The sequence below is a fragment of the Anomalospiza imberbis genome, chromosome 3, assembly GCF_031753505.1.
Source record: "Anomalospiza imberbis isolate Cuckoo-Finch-1a 21T00152 chromosome 3, ASM3175350v1, whole genome shotgun sequence".
NCBI lineage: Eukaryota > Metazoa > Chordata > Aves > Passeriformes > Viduidae > Anomalospiza > Anomalospiza imberbis.
The window spans coordinates 4,334,655-4,355,831 of record NC_089683.1 but is presented as its reverse complement, the minus strand read 5'-3'; the positions used below and the strand labels follow the sequence as shown (position 1 = coordinate 4,355,831).

The 21,177-nt window shown below is 40.6% G+C and overlaps 1 protein-coding gene across 4 annotated transcripts in view; it reads right to left on the bottom strand.

Moving 5' to 3' along the window:
* Positions 1–21,177, bottom strand: part of PKHD1 (PKHD1 ciliary IPT domain containing fibrocystin/polyductin) — a 238,029-nt gene that overhangs the window by 111,799 nt on the left and 105,053 nt on the right. For all 4 annotated transcript variants that reach the window (XM_068183212.1, XM_068183211.1, XM_068183209.1 and 1 more), the window contains exons 39-47: positions 20,069–20,214; positions 18,100–18,294; positions 17,270–17,395; positions 14,540–14,673; positions 9,450–9,562; positions 8,581–8,671; positions 7,334–7,468; positions 4,086–4,221; positions 2,593–2,839 (exon numbers count right to left, since the gene is read on the bottom strand). In XM_068183212.1, coding sequence (XP_068039313.1) covers positions 2,593–2,839; positions 4,086–4,221; positions 7,334–7,468; positions 8,581–8,671; positions 9,450–9,562; positions 14,540–14,673; positions 17,270–17,395; positions 18,100–18,294; positions 20,069–20,214 — 1,323 coding nt within the window. The remainder of the gene's footprint in view (positions 1–2,592; positions 2,840–4,085; positions 4,222–7,333; positions 7,469–8,580; positions 8,672–9,449; positions 9,563–14,539; positions 14,674–17,269; positions 17,396–18,099; positions 18,295–20,068; positions 20,215–21,177) is intronic.

Below are 21,177 nucleotides of genomic sequence, written 5' to 3'. Positions count from 1 at the left end.
CAGCACAAAGATAGAGTGTCAGTTGCCCACATTGTATCATTAATAATTAAAATTGTTCCAGATATTCTTTTAGCTGGCACCAAACAGCCCTATCCCTGACAGCTCCCAGTCAGGGGATCTTTCCTAAAGGTTAGTGCTGTTGCAACATCCCTGATGTTTTGGAGACTGAGATGGTTAAAAATATGGCCATGTCCAATCCTTGCCAGTTGCTCCTGAGGTTGCTGAGACAGAAGTTGCCATACTAGGTCTCCCCTCTTAAAATCCATTATTTGCCTCAACCTTCAAGATTTTTGGAGCTGGAATCCCATCCCTGAAATTCAGGATAAGCGAAAAAACGCATCTCAAGGGTCTCATGCTTTTCTTTGAGGTGCACAGAAAATTCATGTTGCAGACCTGACAGACCTGGCCATGGCCTGGTAGAGCACAATAGAAATATTTCTTCCAAAGAGATTTTTAACCCTTTTCTTGACAGAAACTAAAGACAGCTAAGAGCAGTGGTTTTGTCTTTTTACTGAAGTGAGATGGATCCAAGAGGAACTTGCTAGGAAATTTTTGCCTGCCCCTCACCTATCTTTAGTCTCTTTACTCAACCTCTGCCAATTGCTCCAAGTCATGTTTTGCTGTATTAATCCCAAACTATTCCCTTTTTATTGCAAACACTCTCCAAATACATCTGGACAAAATTCACCCATTCTTCTTCTCCCGCCCCCTCATCCTCTGGTCATGCTGTAGATATTTTAATGACTTTTACTCTTCATCCCCTCCAGCTCCTTTTATTCCCCATCCTGGTCCTCTTCCAGGTTCCTTTTGGAGCTCTATCTATCTGAACAAAGCCTCCTTGACTCACCACACTCATTTGGCTGGATCTGACAGTCTTTCAACTTAACATGACGGTGATTTGGTTGCTGGGAGCTGCTGAGGAGAGAGGATCTGGAAGCAGCACAGAGAGGATGCTCACAGTCCCTGGGGTTACTCTGCTGACTACACAGTCCTCAGGAGGACAGGCTAACAGCTGGCTTCTTCTTCTCAGACTGCCAAGAATCTTTGATGCAAATTGACTCCCAGCTCATGCAGAGGAATAATAAAGAATCTAAATAGAGGGTACTTGCATGAAATAAAACCTTCATTGAGAAGTCATTGATATGACTAATCATCGAATCCTGGAATGATTTAGATTGGAAGGGACCTTAAAGCTCATTTAGTTCCAACCCCCTGCCATGGGGAGAGATACCTTCTACTAGACCAGGTTGCTCCAATCCCTGTCTAATCTAGTCTTGAGCACTTCCAGAGAAATTCTCATGCAGTTTACTGGGGAGTCAAAATTTAGGTCTGGTTAAATCTTCCAGAGTTAACACCAATGGTGCAGATGAACTCCTGCTTATGCTTGTTCCTTACCCACCCTTTGATGCCAGGAGAAACAAGGTGTATTAAATATCTTAACTGTCATGAATTATTAACCATTACATCATGGCAGTACCAAAATCACTCTACAGGACCCAAATCACTCTACAGGCAACATTTAGAGAAGCTCCAGCCACCCACACAGCATCAGCCCAAATATCTTGCAGTCCATTTCATCAAAGTAAACACAGACTAGAAAGGGAATTAATTTCCCCAAGACCTCATGGTTAACTACTTAGGAAAGACACCAAGCACAGTTTTATTTTGCCTTCTACCCAGTATTCTTTTAGTTACATCAGAATGACTCCGAGCTCTTAAATTTTTGCAGACTTTTGGTTTCATTACAAGACACAGTAATCACATGCAAAGCCTCCAGGTAACTCAAAGTCTTATAGTTTTCTCCTTCAATGGAAAAGCTGATTAGGTTTTTTTCCTGTTTGGGAAGGGGTTGGGATTCTCCCCCTCCTACTTCTAAAACATTAATTATGAGGCAGACATGAATAATTAACAGCCCTCTGACACAGCACTTCAGGATTTCTGCCTGTGTACTACAAACCTGAGACAGCAAAAAATGGATAATTGTTCAGATTTTTACTTTAAAAGGAGAGTGAAATACTGAGCAGGGGACTGGGAAAGGAAGATGAGCATGGCAAGAAAAGCAGGAGTGATGTTTAGATCTCTAAAAGTCTTTTTCACCCTTTTTCTTATGTCAGAAATTTGCAAGTGTCCTCCCTTTGTGATAGAAGTGGTGGCAGTTCTTGGCTGAACAGCATTCCTCCACTGGATCCCCTTAGCTGCCAGCTGGTGAAAGGCAGGGGAAATTCTATCTTGGGGAGACAAGTGAACTGGGAGCTGTCCAGCCACCAAAGCTGATAGGAATGACCTGGCTGTACCCCAGGACTGGATTATTATTAGAGTTCTTTCTATTTTCCCAAGCTATCAAATACTTCAGTGTGAATGTCAGATTTGACACAGCATCTCCAGGAGATCCTTGTCCTTCTGCCATGGAGTGACAGGCCATGGGAGATAGCACAGCAGATTAAGAGATGCCACTGACATCTCTTTAGACCTAGTTTAGGACCAAGCAGAGAGGCAGCAGTCCTGGGACTGAACTCAGACCAGCAGCAATCTCAGAATAACACATAGAAGCAAAAGCCACGCTGTATTTTGGGAGATGGAACAATTACTTACAAATGAAGAGCCATACGGTGGAAAACAAGGTCACTGTCACAGACACTGCCCCCAGAAGCCTGGCTGAAGTTGGCACTGGCTGTGCAAGATGCTGCCAGGATATCTGTGGAAGGCAGGATGTGACTTCCCTTCTGTCCCGTGGTGGAGCCGTCAAGGTCCTCAAGGATGGCAGAGTGAGGAAAGGGGAAGGACACTTGGAAAGGGGAATTGGTGAAGGTCAGATGTTCAGCTGTCACTGTAAACCCACCTGTGGGTGACAAGCAGCATTTCAGAAAAACAAAATGGTCACCTCACATAATGGGCCTGAAGACAACTCTCTGGAGGAAAAGAGACCAACTTCATTCCACCTTGCCTCTGGAAAAATGTCTGATGGATCAACAAAAATTGGGAGATGCAGGAAAATAAATGGAGATGGTTGTAGGAATAGGTATTGCTGCGCCAGACCAAACCTGCCCAGAATCCTGCTGTCATTGTGGTTCAGACTCGCCTGATCCAGGTGCTGCTCCTGGCCCTACCAGCATCTCAGTGACTCCAAACACTTCTTCACAGGCCCCACAGCCAAAATTACAGTGACTCTTATAGATCCTGTCGGCCTTTTTTTTAGAGGCAAGTACATGGTGTAAATGTACTTCACTCTTGTGTGTATTTGCAGCACCTGGAAGAATAAAGCCTAGGCTGAAAAGTGAGTCTGGGGGATTTCTTCACTGCTGAAACACAGATAGCTATAAAAAAGATGAATATTCATGCAGGCTAAACTTTATGAGCACATTAATGCTTACAGAAATGTCAGAAAATGATTGCCCCATGGACTGTAACAAGTCAGTTTTGGCAGGAGTGCCCTACAACACATGGGTTACTATTTGACTGTCCTATTCCCAGTTTTAGCCTGACTTTACTACTAAGCCAGATTTTACTACTCCTCCTGTCCTTTGATCTCATCTCCTGAAATCTTTTTCTCTTCTATGTTATTGTAGGGCAGTCTTCATTTATATATAAATACATTTTATTACAATGCAAAAAGCAATTGCAGTCAGAACCTTCTTCAAAGAGCCTTTGAGTACCTCTTCAAAGCTCAGAAGGCTGCTTAGTTTACGCATTATCTTAGGCAAATTCACCTCAGGTTTAGGCTGGCCTGAGGTAGCAGTTTGGTGAAATTCTGCGAGGTTGTGTCACAGCTTTTAAAGAAATCATCACTCTTGAAATTTTACCTCTCAAAATGAAGATGCAGAAACAAGGCAGTGTATAAAACCTGTTTTCCATTGAGAAAACTGTATCAGTGCAAAAATCAGGCTACCTTTGTCTTAAAATAAATGCAATATATGTGATGAAGTCAACTGAGTGATGAAGCCACATCCAGAAAGCCTGAGGAGAACCTGAAATCTCAGCCTGTGCAGAGGAGTCATCAATGGTCATATGTGTAAACTATGAACTTGTAATTTGAGGGAAAGCTAGGGATTTGGGAATCCTGAGAAATAAATATAAATCAGACTCACCCTGCCCTTGGTAACAGCCAGAACAAGTCCTGATCGCTGTGCAAGTGTTCATATCAAAGTTCCTGAAAGCTGTATTGGAGATGAAGAGCTGGTATCTTTTGGGAGTCTTTAGTCCTGCAGACATACAGGTCCTATCCTAAAATGAAGAAATGAAGGAAACATCACCATGTGAATCATAGAGTCCTAGAATGGTTTGGGTTGGAAAGGACCTTAAAAATCACCTCATTCCAACCCCCTGCCATGGCAGGGACATCTTCCAAAAAGACCAGGTTCCTTCAAGTCCTGTCTAATCTGGCCATGAACATTTCCAGAAATGGAGCATCTAGAATGCAGCAGCTAGGAATGCAAGAGTGTGATTGCCCATAATTGTGGAGTTTAAAGGACAGATGTAAGCTATTGTTTGGCAAATTCTGACAACACCTATCTAATTCCCCACTTGAAGCAGGTGATGATCGCTTTTAAGGGTAGCTTGTTACCCTTTGTTTGAGTTTTTGCATAGTAGTTATGATTGGACATTCCCTGGGGAGAAAGGATCCACCTAAAAGCCACAGTGTGTGGATTTTTACATCCCCATTTTACTTTATATTTTTTGTCCAGCAAGTGCAAATTTTTCCTACTCTGCAAAGATGGCCATTCTTATTTCTATTCTAAGAAAAATATGAGCAACTGAAATTCAAAGGGATTTTGTGTGATTTGGCATGGGGACACACTCAAGCCAGGCTCTCTGAAAAGCTCTAGAGGACTTCAGGGTCTATTAGAACTTAAAGAACCAGAAAGGAAGAACAAAAGCCATGGGAGATGAAAAACAAAATTGACAAACTGGATTTTGGGGTGATTGTAGTCCACGGCACAGTGGAAGTGTACAACCCTCTGCCAAACTGTCTTGGAAATGGGCTGGAAATAAAGATATATTTAGTGAGCAGCCTGGAGGAAGAAGGACTGGCAGGAGTCTGTGATACTGTTTCTGAGGCCAATGAATACTTGTAGACTATATCTCAAAAGCCATAGTAAAGAATCAATCAAGAAATCCACCCTATGTTGAAACACCTGCAATAGAAAAGAAAGAATGTAATGGACTCTTGTAAGTAGATTATTACTTCAAAAATAAGATGCTATCTTCAATCTTTGTAAGACACAGTGGTTCCATCAACTATTTTATTCTGAGGCCAAAACATCAGGAGTGATAGTCCTGGTCCTTGGACCATCCTATTCCAAGTCACTGCTAAGCAGAAATCCCTCATTTCTGGTAACAAATTGATCAGAAATTCTCTATTGGCTTTTTTCTTACACTTCTCATTCCTCCAGCCCACACGATTTTCTGGTTTTGAATTAATTAATTTTATTTAAACAAATAGCAAATAGGCCAGTGTGAGACAATAGTTCCTCCCTTGTGTGTCTCAGAACTCTTGCTTTTTCCAGGAAGAAATGCTTCTCCTTAAATGGTTCCACAAACAATGAGTTGCTTAATGAGAACATGGAGGAGGCTTTCTGGATGTCTAGGAAGTTAACAAAAATCTTTCACTCCACTTTTACAGGTCCTGGATTTAGCCCTGTCACTAATGTTTCAATGGGTCAAAGCCCCAACTTTTCAACCCCCTGATATTTCCAGAAAACAATCTTGTTTTAAAAACAATTTTTTCCAACAAGTGGAAGGGCTAACAGAGAGGAATATCCAAGGTTCCCATTAAATTAATGTCATAAAGTTTTAATTGATATTAAAGAGACATAATTATTAAAGGGAGAATTACATACATTAAGATGTAAATTATGACAAGGAGGCTCTTATCATGAGATAATCAAAGATAATCACCCCCCTGAGGTACTGCAAGAAACAAGGCACAGCATGAGTGACTCTAAATCTCTTAGCAAGTACAATACTGGAGTCCTTCCATGGATCCTGCAAGCAAAAACAAAGACACCCACTCCTTGGTGTCAGAGAAATTCACTTGGACATCACTGGGACACTGCAAGGTGGGACAGGTGAAGCCAGAATTTTATCTGAACCATCTACTTAGAATAGACCTGCTAAGGAGCTTCCTTTCTGTGAGCTTCTAAAGAAAACTCATTTAAAATATTTTTTTTCTGACAGTCAGAGAGAAAATTAATTTAATGAACAACAATAGAAAACTGAACAGGGAAAAAAAAAAAGGGGGGAAAAATCATGAACAAGCAGCTGCGGCCAGTTGTAACTAAAAGTCCATTGTTATCCATGTTATTAATCTGTTAACAACCTGGTAGCACCCAAAGGACTTCGTTCAGCTGCCTAAAGAAATAGTGCAAGAACATATTTACTGCATAAATAAAATTACATTTTGTCAGTATTTTTCATTCTCAAGTAAAAAAAAAAGTAACATTCTCTGTTCCAGGTGGACCAAGATTACTGAGAGAGAGCAGAGGAAACCAAAATGTTAACAAGGATAGAAACCACCGCTGGTGTTCCCCCTCAGTATTCTCAAATCACTAAACTAAACCCACTTGTGCATAGTTAAATGGGTGTATAGGAACTTGTGTTTAAAAAGCTTGATTAAAGAAAAATTATGATTTTGCTCAAAAAGTAAGGTTTGGTGAAATATCAATATTTTTCTGAGACCATATCAATCCTGGGAAAAAAAAATATGAGTAGGAAAAAAATCTGCACTTGTCTTGCTAAGATCCTTCAGCTTTTTGTGTTTGTGCTTTCGCTTTCACTTTTGAACGTTGTTTTAGAAAGAATATTCAAGATTATGCCTTATAGTGTGAAATTTTGTAGTAGATTCTAATGAAAATAGAAAAACCAGAGTCCTTGTTTCAAATTTGCTTTAAAAAAATCTTTAAAACTTCCATGCTGAAATGAAAATATGTTGGAAAAAAACCCCAAAAACCTGTAGAAATGTTTTGGTTGGAAAAGCCCTCTAAGACCATGGAGCCCAGCCATCAACGCAACACTGCCAAGGCCAACACGAAACAATGTCCCGAAGTGCCAACATTTATATGGTTTTTAAAACCCTCCAAGTGATTCCACTACTGCCCTAAGCAGTCTGTCCCAACACTTGAAAACATTTCAGTGAAGATATTTTCCCCAAAATCCAGTCTAAGCCTTTACTGGTGCAACTCGAGGGCATTCCCTTATAACCTCTTTAAAATCCAAGCTTTTCCCAAGCTGCCATGGAGCAGGGGCTGTTCTCCAGGTTGCTTTCTTATTTCTCCAAATTCCTATTGAAACGCTGCTGTGAGACTTAAGAGACATTGAAATTCCTTGCAGTTCTTACCTTTTGCCCAAGGTGTCCAATTAAAACACTATCAGACACAGAGGTGTTTCCCAGGCTTTCCACAATGTCAATGCCAAAATCTTTGCAAGCAGAAATCCAGAAATGCTGGAGTTCAAGGTTCCTGCTACTGAAAATCTACATGAAAGGAAAATAAAATAATAATAATAATAGATATCATCATCAAATAGTAGAACGGTTTCGGTTAGAAGGAGCCTTAAAGACTATTTCATTCCAACCCCTGCCATGGGCACTGACACCTTCCATTTTCCCAGGTTGCTCCAAGTCCCATCCAGCCCAGCCTTGAACACTTCTGAAATGGGGCACCTAAAAGAAAGAAGATTGTTTCTAAAGGGAGCCTATGGAAAGAAGCAGAAAAAAAACTTAGTTATTTGTGTATTCTAGGTCAGTCACATACAAAGAAATTACAAGTTATGCAGAGAAAACAAACCAACAACAACAAACCTGCAAATCACCTTTTTACTTCTTTTCATACAAATAGCCTTTCTAGAAAGGAAACACATCATCCTGAAAAATTGGACACCTTCAGAGGAAGAGTCATAGGGATGGGTGAGGCTATAAAACCTTACAGAGAAACAAATACAAACTGCTCAGGTCATCAGACAGGAATTAACAGGATCGCAGTCTCCAAACTGTGACTATGGGAAAAAACATGACATAATAAAGGGTGGTGTGGCTTTTAAAAAACAGATTAATTAATAGTGAGTCATATTAGCTGGAGAACAAAGCTAGACGAATTCGAATAAATAAAAAAGTGCAAAATTTTAAGAAGAATAAAAAAAATCCCATGGAAACCATCAGTTCTATAAAGCTAATATACCTACCTATTGCAATCTTCATTAACAGCTCAGACATACTTCGAGAATTTTTTATTTGGCAACGTGACCTAATGGAAGGTGTCCCTGCCCATGGCATGGAAGTTGGAATGAGATGGATTTTAAGGTCCCTTCCAGCCCAAACCATTCTAAAATTCCATGATTGCAGTGGCAGACAGATGCTAGATGATTACAGAGAACACCGACTGGGGAAAGTAGCACTGATTCTGCAGCAAAAAGAATTCACACAAATCAAGTTTCTGGCTCTTTCATTAAAACAGGAACCTCCAGGTGAGGATATGGACAGAGAAGCACAAGAGCTTTTAGTCAATCAAGCTTTTAGACAATCAAGTGTAGAGGTGAGATACTTGGAAAGATCCTAAGCATCACAGAAGGCAGCGAAGACAAACATACCTGTGCTCCCCCATGGCAGCTCCAGGCTGTGAAGTTGTTGAACTGAACACAACTGTCTGGCAAATACTCTGGGTATACCAGCAACCCGTGCCTGTTTAGGAGAGAAAGCCATGGAGACTGTTCCTTTACAGTGCATGCCCTGGTGAGCAGATTTTTCTATTCAACATTTTGATATCCAAAACCTTAAATCTGTAACAGTTGTCTGCATGAGACTATTTCTTAGAAGCAAAGTCAAAAGTTTTCAGTGTTATACCTATCAGAGCTAAAAAGGAGTGTGTAGTGCCACTGAGAGGTTCTCACTACAACACACCCCGCCATGCTCATGAGTTTTCAGCCAGTGTCACCTTCAGGTAAGGCTGACATGGATCTGGACAGATAAGGATCTTCTTTATCTTGGATTCAGCTAACTTGGATTACAGCCCAAATGTATGCATTCCTGAATGCAGCATTTGGTTTGACCTTCTCAGAGATTTAAAATCCAGGTTAATATCCAGATTAACTCAAAATTCAGGTCACCTTAACCAATGATTTTCAGTATGATGTCATTTTTAACTCTCTTTCTGTTTTAGGGAAGTACTGGTTAAAACTTTTGTCACAGAACCATGGAATCAGGGAGTGTTGGAAGGGACCTTAGAGATAATCTCTTTCCATCTCATTCCACCACCCTGCCCTGAGGCAGGGACACTTCCCACACCGATTCTGCCCTGCTCCAGACAACTCTGCTTGCAAGAGACAAGGACCTGAAACTGTGCAAAAGTGGGGGGAAAGTCCTGAAAACAGGGGCAAGGCCTTTTCTGCTCACCACTGCAATTATAGATGGCACAACCATTCACTGAAGGAAAATTTCTTTAACCAAATTCCCCAAGTACCTTGTGCAGGAGTGAGCTGTGTTCTCACTGAAGGACAGGAGAGGCACTTTGGATGGTCCCTCAGAGGAGAGATGAAAGAAATAGCCATACCCAGCACCACACACTGTGTTACCCTGTAGAGAGAGATATGTGACTATGAAAATAATATTACCACAGATTTCTGGAAATTAAAATCAATTTAAGAAACACACAAATTAAAATCCCAGCTATAGTCAATTCAAATTATGGTAAATTGGCTAGTGGATACTGGTACCTCATTTCTGCATCCCCAGTCTTATCTTGTTTTCACTTTGACCTTGGGCCAGTTGTAAAAATACTTATTTTTAAATCAGACAAGGAGGATTAGCCAAGCAATAGAGACAAATGTCAGAAAAATGGTGTTGTCACAAATCTTCAAGAAGTAGGTAAGAAAAAAATGTATTGAAAACTTAAATCTATAAACTCCTTTCTATATAAGAAAATGTCAGGAAATAAAAGTAAATCACAATCTAATCACAAAGGTAAATCACAAACTAATCAAGTTTATCGGTTTCCTTCTTAGTCTCGATATTTCTCTTATCTCACAAAGCAAACACAGGACAAGGAAATAAAGGGAATGTTTGCATTGAAAAGGTGAGACTCCTAAAAGTCAAGAGAAAGCAAAGAACAACATCTTCAGGATATGTCATTGACTGAACAATTAAACTTCCTTACACCTGTGGTAAATTATGTGGTTTGGATAATTTTTTATAGAGTAAGTGAACACTTACAGGAAGATGTGCTGTAAGTTATTGTCATTTAATATCTTTTAAAAAAATGTATTTTAAATTCTGCACTTGAGTTCCATTATTTGTGTTGCAAATAAAATAATAAAAATAAGTGCACATAAAGTCTGACTGGCCTTAAAATTAGGAGTTTGGTACTGACAGAATCTGCATTAATTAGGTTTTATAAGTTGCATTTGGTGTGTTCTGAACTTTTCTACTCTAGGATAAAAAACCTGCTCTTGCTAGTTTAATTTGGAGAGCAGCCAAGCCTAGTTGGATTTGGGTTGTGTCCATATAGCAATGTCTTCATGTGTGCACCTGTGCATGATCTCTCTCACCTGCCTCAGGTGTGTGAAAATTTGAAATCCAGGCTGGTAGATTTTAGCTCCCTTTCTAGGGAAAAAAAAAATTAATAAGACATCGGCATGTGCAGAAGGCAATGCTTTTGGTCTGTCCTTAGACAAAATTAATTGCTCTCTAGAGCTACTTGGCTTTCTGAGGGGGGTCTAAGATGGCCTTTCTTGCAGCTCTAAGGAGGGCTTGTTCTCTAAGATCAGGTCTGACACCACCACTCCCATTCATAGGTCATCGGACAGTGTTAAAATACTAATGATTTTTTGGTCCCTGATGGTCCAACTCAAAGCTGAGCCTGGTGACCTCGAGGTGAAACCCTCCATATACCAATTACTTTCTTCTGACCCATCCAAGTGTGCTCCCTGCAGTCCTGATCTCTGACATCTGTCAAGGAATAAAGTGCTGAGACCCAGAGCTCTGCTTTCTCTATCCCCTGGTAAAACTGCTGCTTTTTCTGAAAGTGCAGCCACAGAACCTTTTTCTTTAACAAAACACTTCTGCAGTCCAGTCACATCCTTTCCAGGATATTTTACTTGCGACTCCAATCGTGCGTTCTACAGATGATTCATAAGGAAAAAAAAAAAAAAACCTGCATATTTATTCAGCCAGCTTGTGGCTGGAGGCAGGGGTTTTAGGCAAGCAGGGAATTTTGTGTGGAAATCAATTCTTTGTGGAAGTCAGTATATTATGAGTGTCCATGCAACCAAAATTCCAGAGAGAAATTACCTCCCTGAGCATGCCAAAAACCTGGAGGTATCCACTGCAAGTCAGTAAAATCAAGTGGCTGACAGTTTAAGTGTCTCTTAACCGTACAACTCTGCTGGTGTAAATATTTAATTAATTTTTTTAGATAGCTGGGACTCAAAATGTTGACTTTAAAGATGACAATAAAGTTCTGGACAGTGTTCCCAGCACCGCTCCCACAGTTTCAGAGCTGGGCAGGTTGTGAGTAGTACTCACAATGTGCCTGCTCTGGTGTGGGTCCACTTGGCAGGAAAGGGTTTGGAAAAGATCTCAGCAGGGATGAAACAGTGGGAAAACGGTGCCAAACAGATGCAGTTTCACCTCTTTGGTGCTCTGGAAAATGGCTGGATGGGGTGACACTAGGGAACAAATGCATTTACCAACAGTGTGACCATCAGTCACTCCTCTGACACAGAGACACCAGCTGAGCTCCACCCCATTCATTCATCTGAGCTGTTTCCCAGTCCTCAACACCAAGGCAAGAAAGGAAAGGGAGGTTCTTGCTGGATTTCTTAAACCCAGTCCATATGTTGTTATGCATGAGCACCGCATGCTGGCTCTGGCATTTCAGGGCATGGAATGTTTATGGATTGGAACAACAAAAAGGCCAAAACTCACCAGGCCCAAGGGAGACAACATAAAAAGATAAAAACCTACTTTTTAAATTATTTTTCTTGCACATGAAAAGAAAACCAAGGACATAGGGTGGATGTTTCAGTGAGAAAAAAGCCAGTATCACAGAGGAGCATCTTCAGTTCCTTATGCTGATAGCATTTAAAAAGTAAAAACCAGCCTGCTAATGAGATTGTCCATGACATTAAAAAGTGATAACCTGGGCTTATACACCGTGTTTAAAAAAAATTATACTAACCTTGTAATAATCAGTTTGCATTCATACTGTCCGAGTATAAAATTTCATCTAACAACCTGATTCACCAGTGCATTTAAGAGCTAAATGGAAACCAGTGGGACTTGGGTCTCCACATGTCTTTGTAGGTTCAGGTTTGAGTGACTGCTCTATCCCAATTTCCATACCGTTTAGGCCACCACTGAATTTCAAGAAAATTTAATCTCTTCAGCCACCGATGCAAATTTAAGCTGCCAAGTAAATTGACTAGTTATGAAAACATTACTGCAGGTCTCAGTGTGGAAAGGCTTAACCCATCATGAACAGAAGATGTTACACAGTTTGGACCTAGAGCCCTCTGCAGTCCCTGCCATAAAGATTGCAGCCAATAAGTTAAAACCAGTAACCAAAAGATGGAAATCTGAAAATAAACAAAAAACAAACACAAAACCAATAACCAAAAAGACTGACAAACACCAAAAATTAAATTCTAAATTGGGAAAACTCCTATCTCGTGTTCTGGCCTGAGAACCAGGCAGGTGGAAGATAGGTCTTTCCCATTACATTCTTCAAATGGAAGTTTGAAGATTAATAAACTAGGATTATAAATACCTAAAAAGCTCGAATCATTTGATCTGAAAATCTTCATGAGATAAAAGGTGCTAAGACTACAGCATCATAATGCTGGTGCTGCACCAGCACGCCTGGAATTTAGTGATTGTTATTGCACTCAGGAAAAGTCACCAGTTCTTTTGCCAGGGAGAAATGTGTCCTTTTTCTCTTAATATCCCGTGCTTTGCTGCCTTCCTGAGCACTGCTTGCTCCTGTTGTACAGTAAGGGCAGTTAATAACAATTTTAAGCTGGGCAACTTCTTTGCGTTTTCCTTTTGCAGCTGTGACTCCTCAGATATTCCATTCCTCTAGATGACGAAGGTCATCAGAAACCATTTGAGGGCCATCTGCTACCCTGCCTGGAGCAGCACCTCTCTGGAGAGCAGAAAGGACCTCCTGATATTGGGGTTCACAGCCACAGCTGTAGCTTTATATCTGCAAACTCACATAAGCAGAGAGGGATAAATAAATGTTCTGAAAACCCAGCACAGCCAGTTTCCAGGAACCCGTGGAGGTAATTGCAGCAAACCTTTTCAAAAGCTGAGCCACTGGCAATGGAGTGAACAGCTCCAGGGTAAGTCAGTGCATGACAGTACAAAACTCTGTGCTTAGTGGAGCTGAAATTCTCATGATTCTGCCTAGTTGTTGTATTTTAAAACCATATTTGATGGCCTTAAAAATGATAAATATGGCCTTGAGGGAATTGCAGAAAAGTTCTCCTTCCTCAGTGCTCCTGTCTTCATAAAAACATAGGAAATGTGTTGGTCTCTTTTTTCACCTTCAAATTTAGGTGTAAATCTTTCCTCATGGAGCAGAAGCCCCGGGGGTGATTAGGTCTTCACAAACAGTAATCAGTTTGGTTACTGGGGGTTAACAATAGAACAGGGTCGGATTATTTTTTTTAATGAAAATATGCATTTTTCACTACTGAAAGTGTGGAAAGAAAGGTCAGTTTCAATGTAATTTCTTAAAATATTTGGGAAGGAAAAGTAGTTAAAGTTGATGATAATTATATTTTTCCACTAAACACATAAAAGTGACTCTTTATTCTGAAATGTAAGACCAAAAAAGAGTATGAACTAAGAGAGAGCATCAGAGAATTAGTCAATAAAAGTATTTTTTCTGAGCTCAGCTTTTTGATGTGTGGCAGGTGTCTTTAAAAAGCTGGTGGTTTATTACCATTTAGAATAGAGAAGCTTCGTTTCTTTGTCTTTAAAAACCTGGTGGTTTATTGCCATTTAGAATAGAGAAGCTTCGTTTCTTTCAAAATCAGTGTCATTTTCATAGGACAGGGAACACATTCTCTTTCTCACCCCAGAATGCAAATCTTCACCTGTATGGTCAATGTGATTTTAAATCCAGACAGAGGTGTAATTGATGCTACTGAATTTTAGTGGTTTTATAGTCAGTCCATTAAAATCGAGGGTTTTTTTTAATAATGGCAGAAATCCTAGAGAAGCTGAGACTAAACTTTTTCCAAGTTTTCTGAATCTGTGAGCATTATAAAATAAAAAAAAAAAAATTTAAAGTACCTCAGGATGAATTCTCTCACTGTAATATTCCATTCCACTCAAACACAGCAAAATTCTCAGTAATAAATTTACCCAGGAACATCATTTATTTTGTAATATGCACTTGTTTCAATATCCCATCACAAGCACAAGTTCTGACAGCTCAGCCAAGAAACAAATATTATGTATGTGATCTCCCAAATAAATGAACCACTGTGTCTTTCTGATACCTTTGATTAGAAAGGAAATGTTATGTCTTATACCAGAACTTCTTACCCTGATGTGGCTGGCAGGAGCCTTGATGTAGATCCCTGCTGGTGACAGTGTCTCAGTATTGGATAAACCATCAGTTACAGAAAGACCAATCACTATGTTGTTACTAATTTTGTTCTCCTCTTCCAGTCCCTCACCTTTAAAAGAAAAAAATATGAAGAAAATGAAAAAAAAATTAAAATGAAAAAATAAGAGAAAGAAAAAAGAAAAATAAACATAAATGCACATATTATTCATTATTCATATTTTCATTATTCAATATATCTATTATCATGATTCTCATTTCAATATACACAAGTCCAGATGTTATATTCACATATATTTCCCTGTACAAGGTATTATATGTGACTATACCACAAATCATATATTCTGGACTGCAATTTTATGGTAAAAATAAATAAAATATGTGTTATAAATCAGATTTACAGTTGAGAAAAGAGATTCAGAGTGTTTTAGAGTGGGAAAGAGGCTCACCTATGCACACACAGGCATGCTCCTGGCAGTACTAGAATTCAAAGTCTTCTTTACCTCCTGTGTCCATTCACTGCCCTACTTACATGTAAGAAAATTTCTAAACAGGCTGAAAAACACCTGGTGCATCTCTGCACAAAAGTGGGGGGTTGCTGCCCTAAGCAATGGAGTAGGAGAAGAGAAAGGGAAAAATCAATCAACCAATTGATCAGACAACACAGACCTCTTGGGGTGCCCCAGATCTAGTTACAATATAGAAACTGGAAGAAGAAAACAAATATTTTTTTTAAACTACATTGTAAAGAAACGGGCTGCCCAATGGCAAGGAGTGGACAGTCCCATACAAGCCACGTCCAAATAAGGACACATGGATAGGATAAGGGGAAATGGCCTTAAGTTGCTCTGAGGGAGGTTTAGGTTGGATATTAGGAAAGATTTCTTCACCTAAAGGGTGGTCAGGCATTGGAACAGGCTGCCCAAGGAAGTGGCGGAGTCACCATCCCTGAGAGTGTTTGCAGCCATAGAGATATGGCACTTGGGGACGTGGTTTAGTGGCGGGCTTGGCAGGATCAGTTTAGTGGTTGAGCTTCCAGAACCAGGAACACCTTGGAGGTCTTTTCCAACCTTAATGACTCCATGATTCTATGATCAGCACTGCTGCTCTTCTGGAAGCAGAATACAAAGTGGAATCCTGTGTGGAAAGCATAGGCCATTCTCTCTGGCCTACATTAGGAGCAAATCACATCCATCTAGTTTTGTTTATCCAACAGAAGTCATTATCTTCAAATACACCTGCTCAAGTTCTATTCCTAATACAGATCCCTTCCCAAATCATTACTACCCGAAATATAAGCCACTTGACAAGAAAACCTGTGCCTCTGGTTTTCAGGATAGCAACAAATACTTTAAGCCTTCCCTCAGTCTTTTGACGGAATCAGCTCAGTTTTTTCCAGTCTGTGTGTACTATAAACAATGCTACTACCAGAGCATGAACAAGATCCTAAAGAAGTCCTTTTGACAGCCATACAGGATTTTGAGGTTTTGGCTTTCAGGCTCAGACCTTGTGTGTCAATAATTTTAAGCCCAGAGTGACATTTTTTGATGGTCTTGCAAACCCTCTGAAAATAAGGACTTTAGGTGAAATCACTGAGAGAATCCAATTCCAGAGCTGCAAAGAGCCAGCTGTTATAAATATTCCTTCATGGGCAATAAAATTATATATAAATTAACCCATCAGATCCTCTGGAGCTGCTGACAGTGAAGCCATTAAAAGCACTTTGATGATAAGGTTTATTCAGGCTGAAAGTTCAGCTCAGCTCTGAGTCCTTTAGCTCAGACACAGATCCCAACATGAATGAGCCAAGGGATGCCAGAAGCTTGGAGGTCCTGCTCTGCTTCCCCATGGCTGCAAGGGCTCTGTACATCAGCTTGGGCAAGTTCTTGCATCTCTCTGAGTCAACTTTCTTCATCTGCAAGGTGTGTATAACCACATTGGGTTTATAATCTTCCCTTTTGAAATCATTATATATCACTCCTCGTTATGTGTATACACAGCACCCAGCACAGGAACTTGCTGTGTGTGGGGAACTGCAGGATCCGAACTGAAGGCTTTCTTTTTTTCCCCTCTGTTTATCTCATAATTGGTTATTTTTATCCCATCTCTTATGGAAAACAAAAATCAAGCTATATCTTTAGGTATTCATGCAACATGACAGCCCAGCAGAAGATGCTTGAAGTCAGTCTCCTGATGGTTAGTTAGGAGAAATATTTTGGTGTTTAACATTTTTGTTGCTCCAAGCTCCGATTTATTTAAGTGCTAAATTCTCTGGTTAACTTTTAACTATGTTTTCATTCCATTATCTTCAACATCAAATGACTGAAGTTAAAGGTAATATTCTTTTAAATGCTTCATTGAATCGTAGTCTTAAATATGGCATAATGACACTTTTCCAAAGACAGATTAATCAATCGCCTAAAAAAAATCTACTATTTTTCCACTGAAAAATAATTGATCCCGATCAAGTGAAGACTGACCTGAAGAAAGAGAGCTTGTCAAATGGAAATAGCTTCTAGGAGTTGTCTGTGGAATTGTGGGAGCCTTATTCCAAATTCACTGACACCAGAAATTGCAGAAGATGTGATTAAAGTTCTCAGAGTACAGTTAAGGATCTGCCATTCTTTCCTCCAAAGCATTTTCATGCAAATGGGAACCAGCACAAGCTGCTGTTATATGTAGTGTGGATATTTGCCTGCTTCACTTACCCAGGAGAAGCCCATGGCCTGAAATGTTGTAGAAAACATTGCTGTCCACACTGAGGTTGGAGATCCCGCTCAGACGGAGGCCTTGGCCAAAGGAGTCCAGAACACAACAACCACGGATGTAAGAGTCTGGAAGGAAGGGAGTGTTGTGAGCACAAATCACTCTGCAGATTGAGGGCAGATATTTTACATCCCTTCTCTAGCCAGGCACGGTGACCTTGCCATCATCCAGATCCTGGCCAGTGCTGCCTTCTGCCACCAAGAAGCCCTGACCCTCACACAGTGATGAAGATGGCACAGGTCCCTTCCAAACCAAGCCACTTCATGATTCTGTTAGAGGTGCAAATGTACCTTAGGAAGGGAAAATCCATTCAGCGCCCTTAAAACATTCTTTGAGCCCACCTAACTTGCCCTTACCACTACCAGTCTTCAGAGCCCTCACTGCCACTTCCACAGAGATGAATTTGGCACTTAACAGTGACAAAGTCAAAAGAAATGAATATGTTCCTTATCCTCTGGGCAATAAAATTAAATGTTGGCCCCTGCAACTAGCCAGCCCTGAGCCATTTTTGGGCTCACTCATAGTGTCTTAGCGCATTCAGTTCCAGAGCTACTCTCTTCTACATCAAAAGAGCAGTGCAGCATAAAAAAAAATATTTTAGGAAGAAGAAGAGATACAAAGGAAGTGAAGCAGGTGAAACCACTCTGTGACTTGGGCTTAGACTAGAGATGAGGGTTTTTTTCACATTTAACAATCCAATTTGCCAACTGACTCAAGAGCCAAGCAGGTTTTGGGCAGGAGAAGGTGGATATCTCCAGTGCAGGCAACTCACCTGCCATCCAGGTGTTGCCAGTAACAGTCAGGGCGCTGCAGTGGTGCCGGAACGCTTGGCCCACGTGGCGGAACTGGACCCCCTCCAGCTGGAGCCGGCTCGCCTGTCCCTGGAAGGCCTCCACAACCACGATGGCTCCCAGGTCCCGAGAGCCCAGCTGCCTCTCACTTTTCTTGTACAAACACCCAGAGTGACCTAGGACACAACCCAGGGAAAGCTGTGAGTGGCAGCCTCCCTGTGGGGTGGGATGTGCAGGGGGAGATCCTCCCCACTGACCCAGTGAGACTCCAACTCCAGCAGGGATCTGAAACACGGGCCCAAAGACAACACAGGCAAGCATTTCTGATGTCCCTCAAAATAGGCGTGGTTCTTTCCCTATAAGTCTGGACATTTTGGAGGGAAATGTATCAAAACAAGCAGGAAGCTGTAGTTTTATGTCTTGGACAGCTCCTTGGAGTTAATTTTAGATAATTGTATGCATGAGGAAGAGGGATTTGACATTGATTTCCCTTAGGTGAGGCTCTTGAAAAGGAGGTTGGGCATGAATATATAGAACTAAACTGAAACGAGGCAGTCTCTTGGTTTCTTTTAAACACTGTTCTCCTGACTCTCCCTGCAGATGGATGGGGAACTGTTACTACCCACAGTTTCATGACAAGAATAGAGATTAGGGAGAAATTCTTCCTTGTGAAGGTGGTGCTGATCTGGCATAGGTTGTCCAGAGAAGCTGTGGCTACCCCTGGATCCCTGGAAGTGTCCCAGGCCAAGGCTTGGAACAATCTGGGGTAGTGGAAGGCGTCCCTGCCCATGGAAGGAGGGTGGAATGAGATGATCTTTAACTTCTCTTCCAACCCAACCATTCTTGGATTCCATGATATGACAAAAAATTAAATCATAGAGCTGGGTAAAATTCCTGAAAGACCCTTGCATGGGTATGAGATATTTTGGTATGAGATTCAGACTATGAATGTGTTACTTGGGCTTGTTCAGTGGAAGAGCAGGGGGGATCTCAAATTCTAGCACTGCTTGCTGATGCACAGTAATGCTCATTTTTCTTTAAAAAAGGTAAATTAACCACAAAAAACACTGCTCACTCCTCCTCTGGTGACTCCTCTGAGAAATCCTCCTATCCTTTAACTCGAATAAAAACCTCAAACGGTTAGTGCGTTTCAGAGCCTATATTTATGAGTTCCACACAAAATGGACCATAAATCCATGAGTAATATAAGCAGCTGGCTGCTGGATATCAAATGAAGTCTTGTGTCACAGTCTGAAAGCCTAAGGCACTTTTTTTTTTAAAGGAAACCTTACACCTGGGTTGCCAGATAACCTAACTCTCCTCACATTATAATCACTGTGTCTGATTCTGCCTCTTGAATAGATGGTGTAAATCAGGAATCCACCTGTCAAACTCCATGGCATTTCATACAGGTAAAACTAAAGGAGAACTGAGATATGTAACATTTTTTCACCAGTGATACTTTATGCATCACCTGTTATTTTTTCCTTGGCAACCCTAAACACTAAACAACATCTCAATATTTTACACTAAAGAGTACAAACAGCATTGGGCTGTTTTGTTTTTCCTTCGTCTTTAAGTGACTAAACAGTAAACACAATTAAAAATTTAATATATTATGTACACTGAAATGTGTTTTCAGAAGATACTTTCTTTTTCTACACCCTTAGGCTCAGGCAAAACTAAAGGGTCTTTCCCAAGATGGCTTGAAACAACAATGTGAAAATAATACATCTGAGATATTACAATGAAGTGCAGTTCAACTCCCAAGACTTCACACTTCAATGTCAAACAATGTTTGGAAAGACAAACTCTCTTTCCTGGCATTGGAATTATCTCAAAGTTATCCTAGGAAGAGGGAGTTCTAATACACAGTGATGCTGCCACAATGGGATTTTAATGGAGCAGTTTTCCTCCCCAGTACATTTCTGTGAGAAAAGACCTCCTCACCTGCATTTGCACACTGCCTGAGGTGGGACATCCTCTCCAGCGTGACATTTCCTTGAACAACCACCCTTCTGCTGATCAGTGCCACCACAGCACTCAAAGGCAGAGCTTGGCCATTGCCCCATTCTTCTCCAACACTGTGGGGGTACCTAATGAAAGACAAAAAAATATCATCTGCACCAGCCAGATGGAGGGAATTATGTTTATGATTTCTTGTTATTTATGTTTATGACCATAACCTCCCAAATTCTGAGCTCATTTCAGTCCTTTTCTCAGTAGGGACAGTGGCACAGCCGGTGCTAGATTGGCTTTTTCTTGTCTGATGTTTGCTTTTATCTTTGAGCTTCACAAGCTCTCAAACCTTCCTGAGATTATGTACATAATATTATATTGTGTTGTGTTATTAGGAAAAGGCTTTTCATCCAGAGGGTGGTTGGGCACTGGAACAGGCCCCTTAGGGAAGGGGTTACAGCCCCAAGGCTGCCAGAGCTCAAAAACACTTTTGGATGACACTTCCAGGCACATGGTGGAGATTTTGGAATTTCCCTATGCTGGGCCAAGAACTGGATTCAATGCTTCATGTGGGTCCCTTCCAATTTAGGATGTTCTAAGACTCTATGAGATTTACAACAATGTATTTCAGACTTTGAATACTCTTCCCAAAGCAGGTTTGGGTGAAAACCACTAGGACTTTTTCCCTCAAGCCCAAATTATTTCTGAAAATAATACCCTTAATCTTCCTGGGCATTGGAGTTAGGTTGCCTCTAGATAGATTATGTAAGAAGTGCAGTTTTCAGTCTGTCCAAGATCTCCAGGCAAAGTAGATGAAGAAAGTGGAAGGCAGTGAAATTAACACTCACTGGAAATATCAAAGCAGATTTCCACAGTGAAAAAATTCACTTTGAGTGTATTACTTAAGAAAATCAGTCAAGAAGAGAGGATATTTTTTTACACAAGTCATACATTTCTTGTGAAAAATATGCAATTTCTCAAGGAATTGAATATGTAGGATATTTCTTTGTCATTCCTATACTGACACCACTGGACTTTACTGGCCATCAGTGTTTTCTGCTTCAAAGGTTTTCTGAGTGCAAAGACACGATACAGAATTT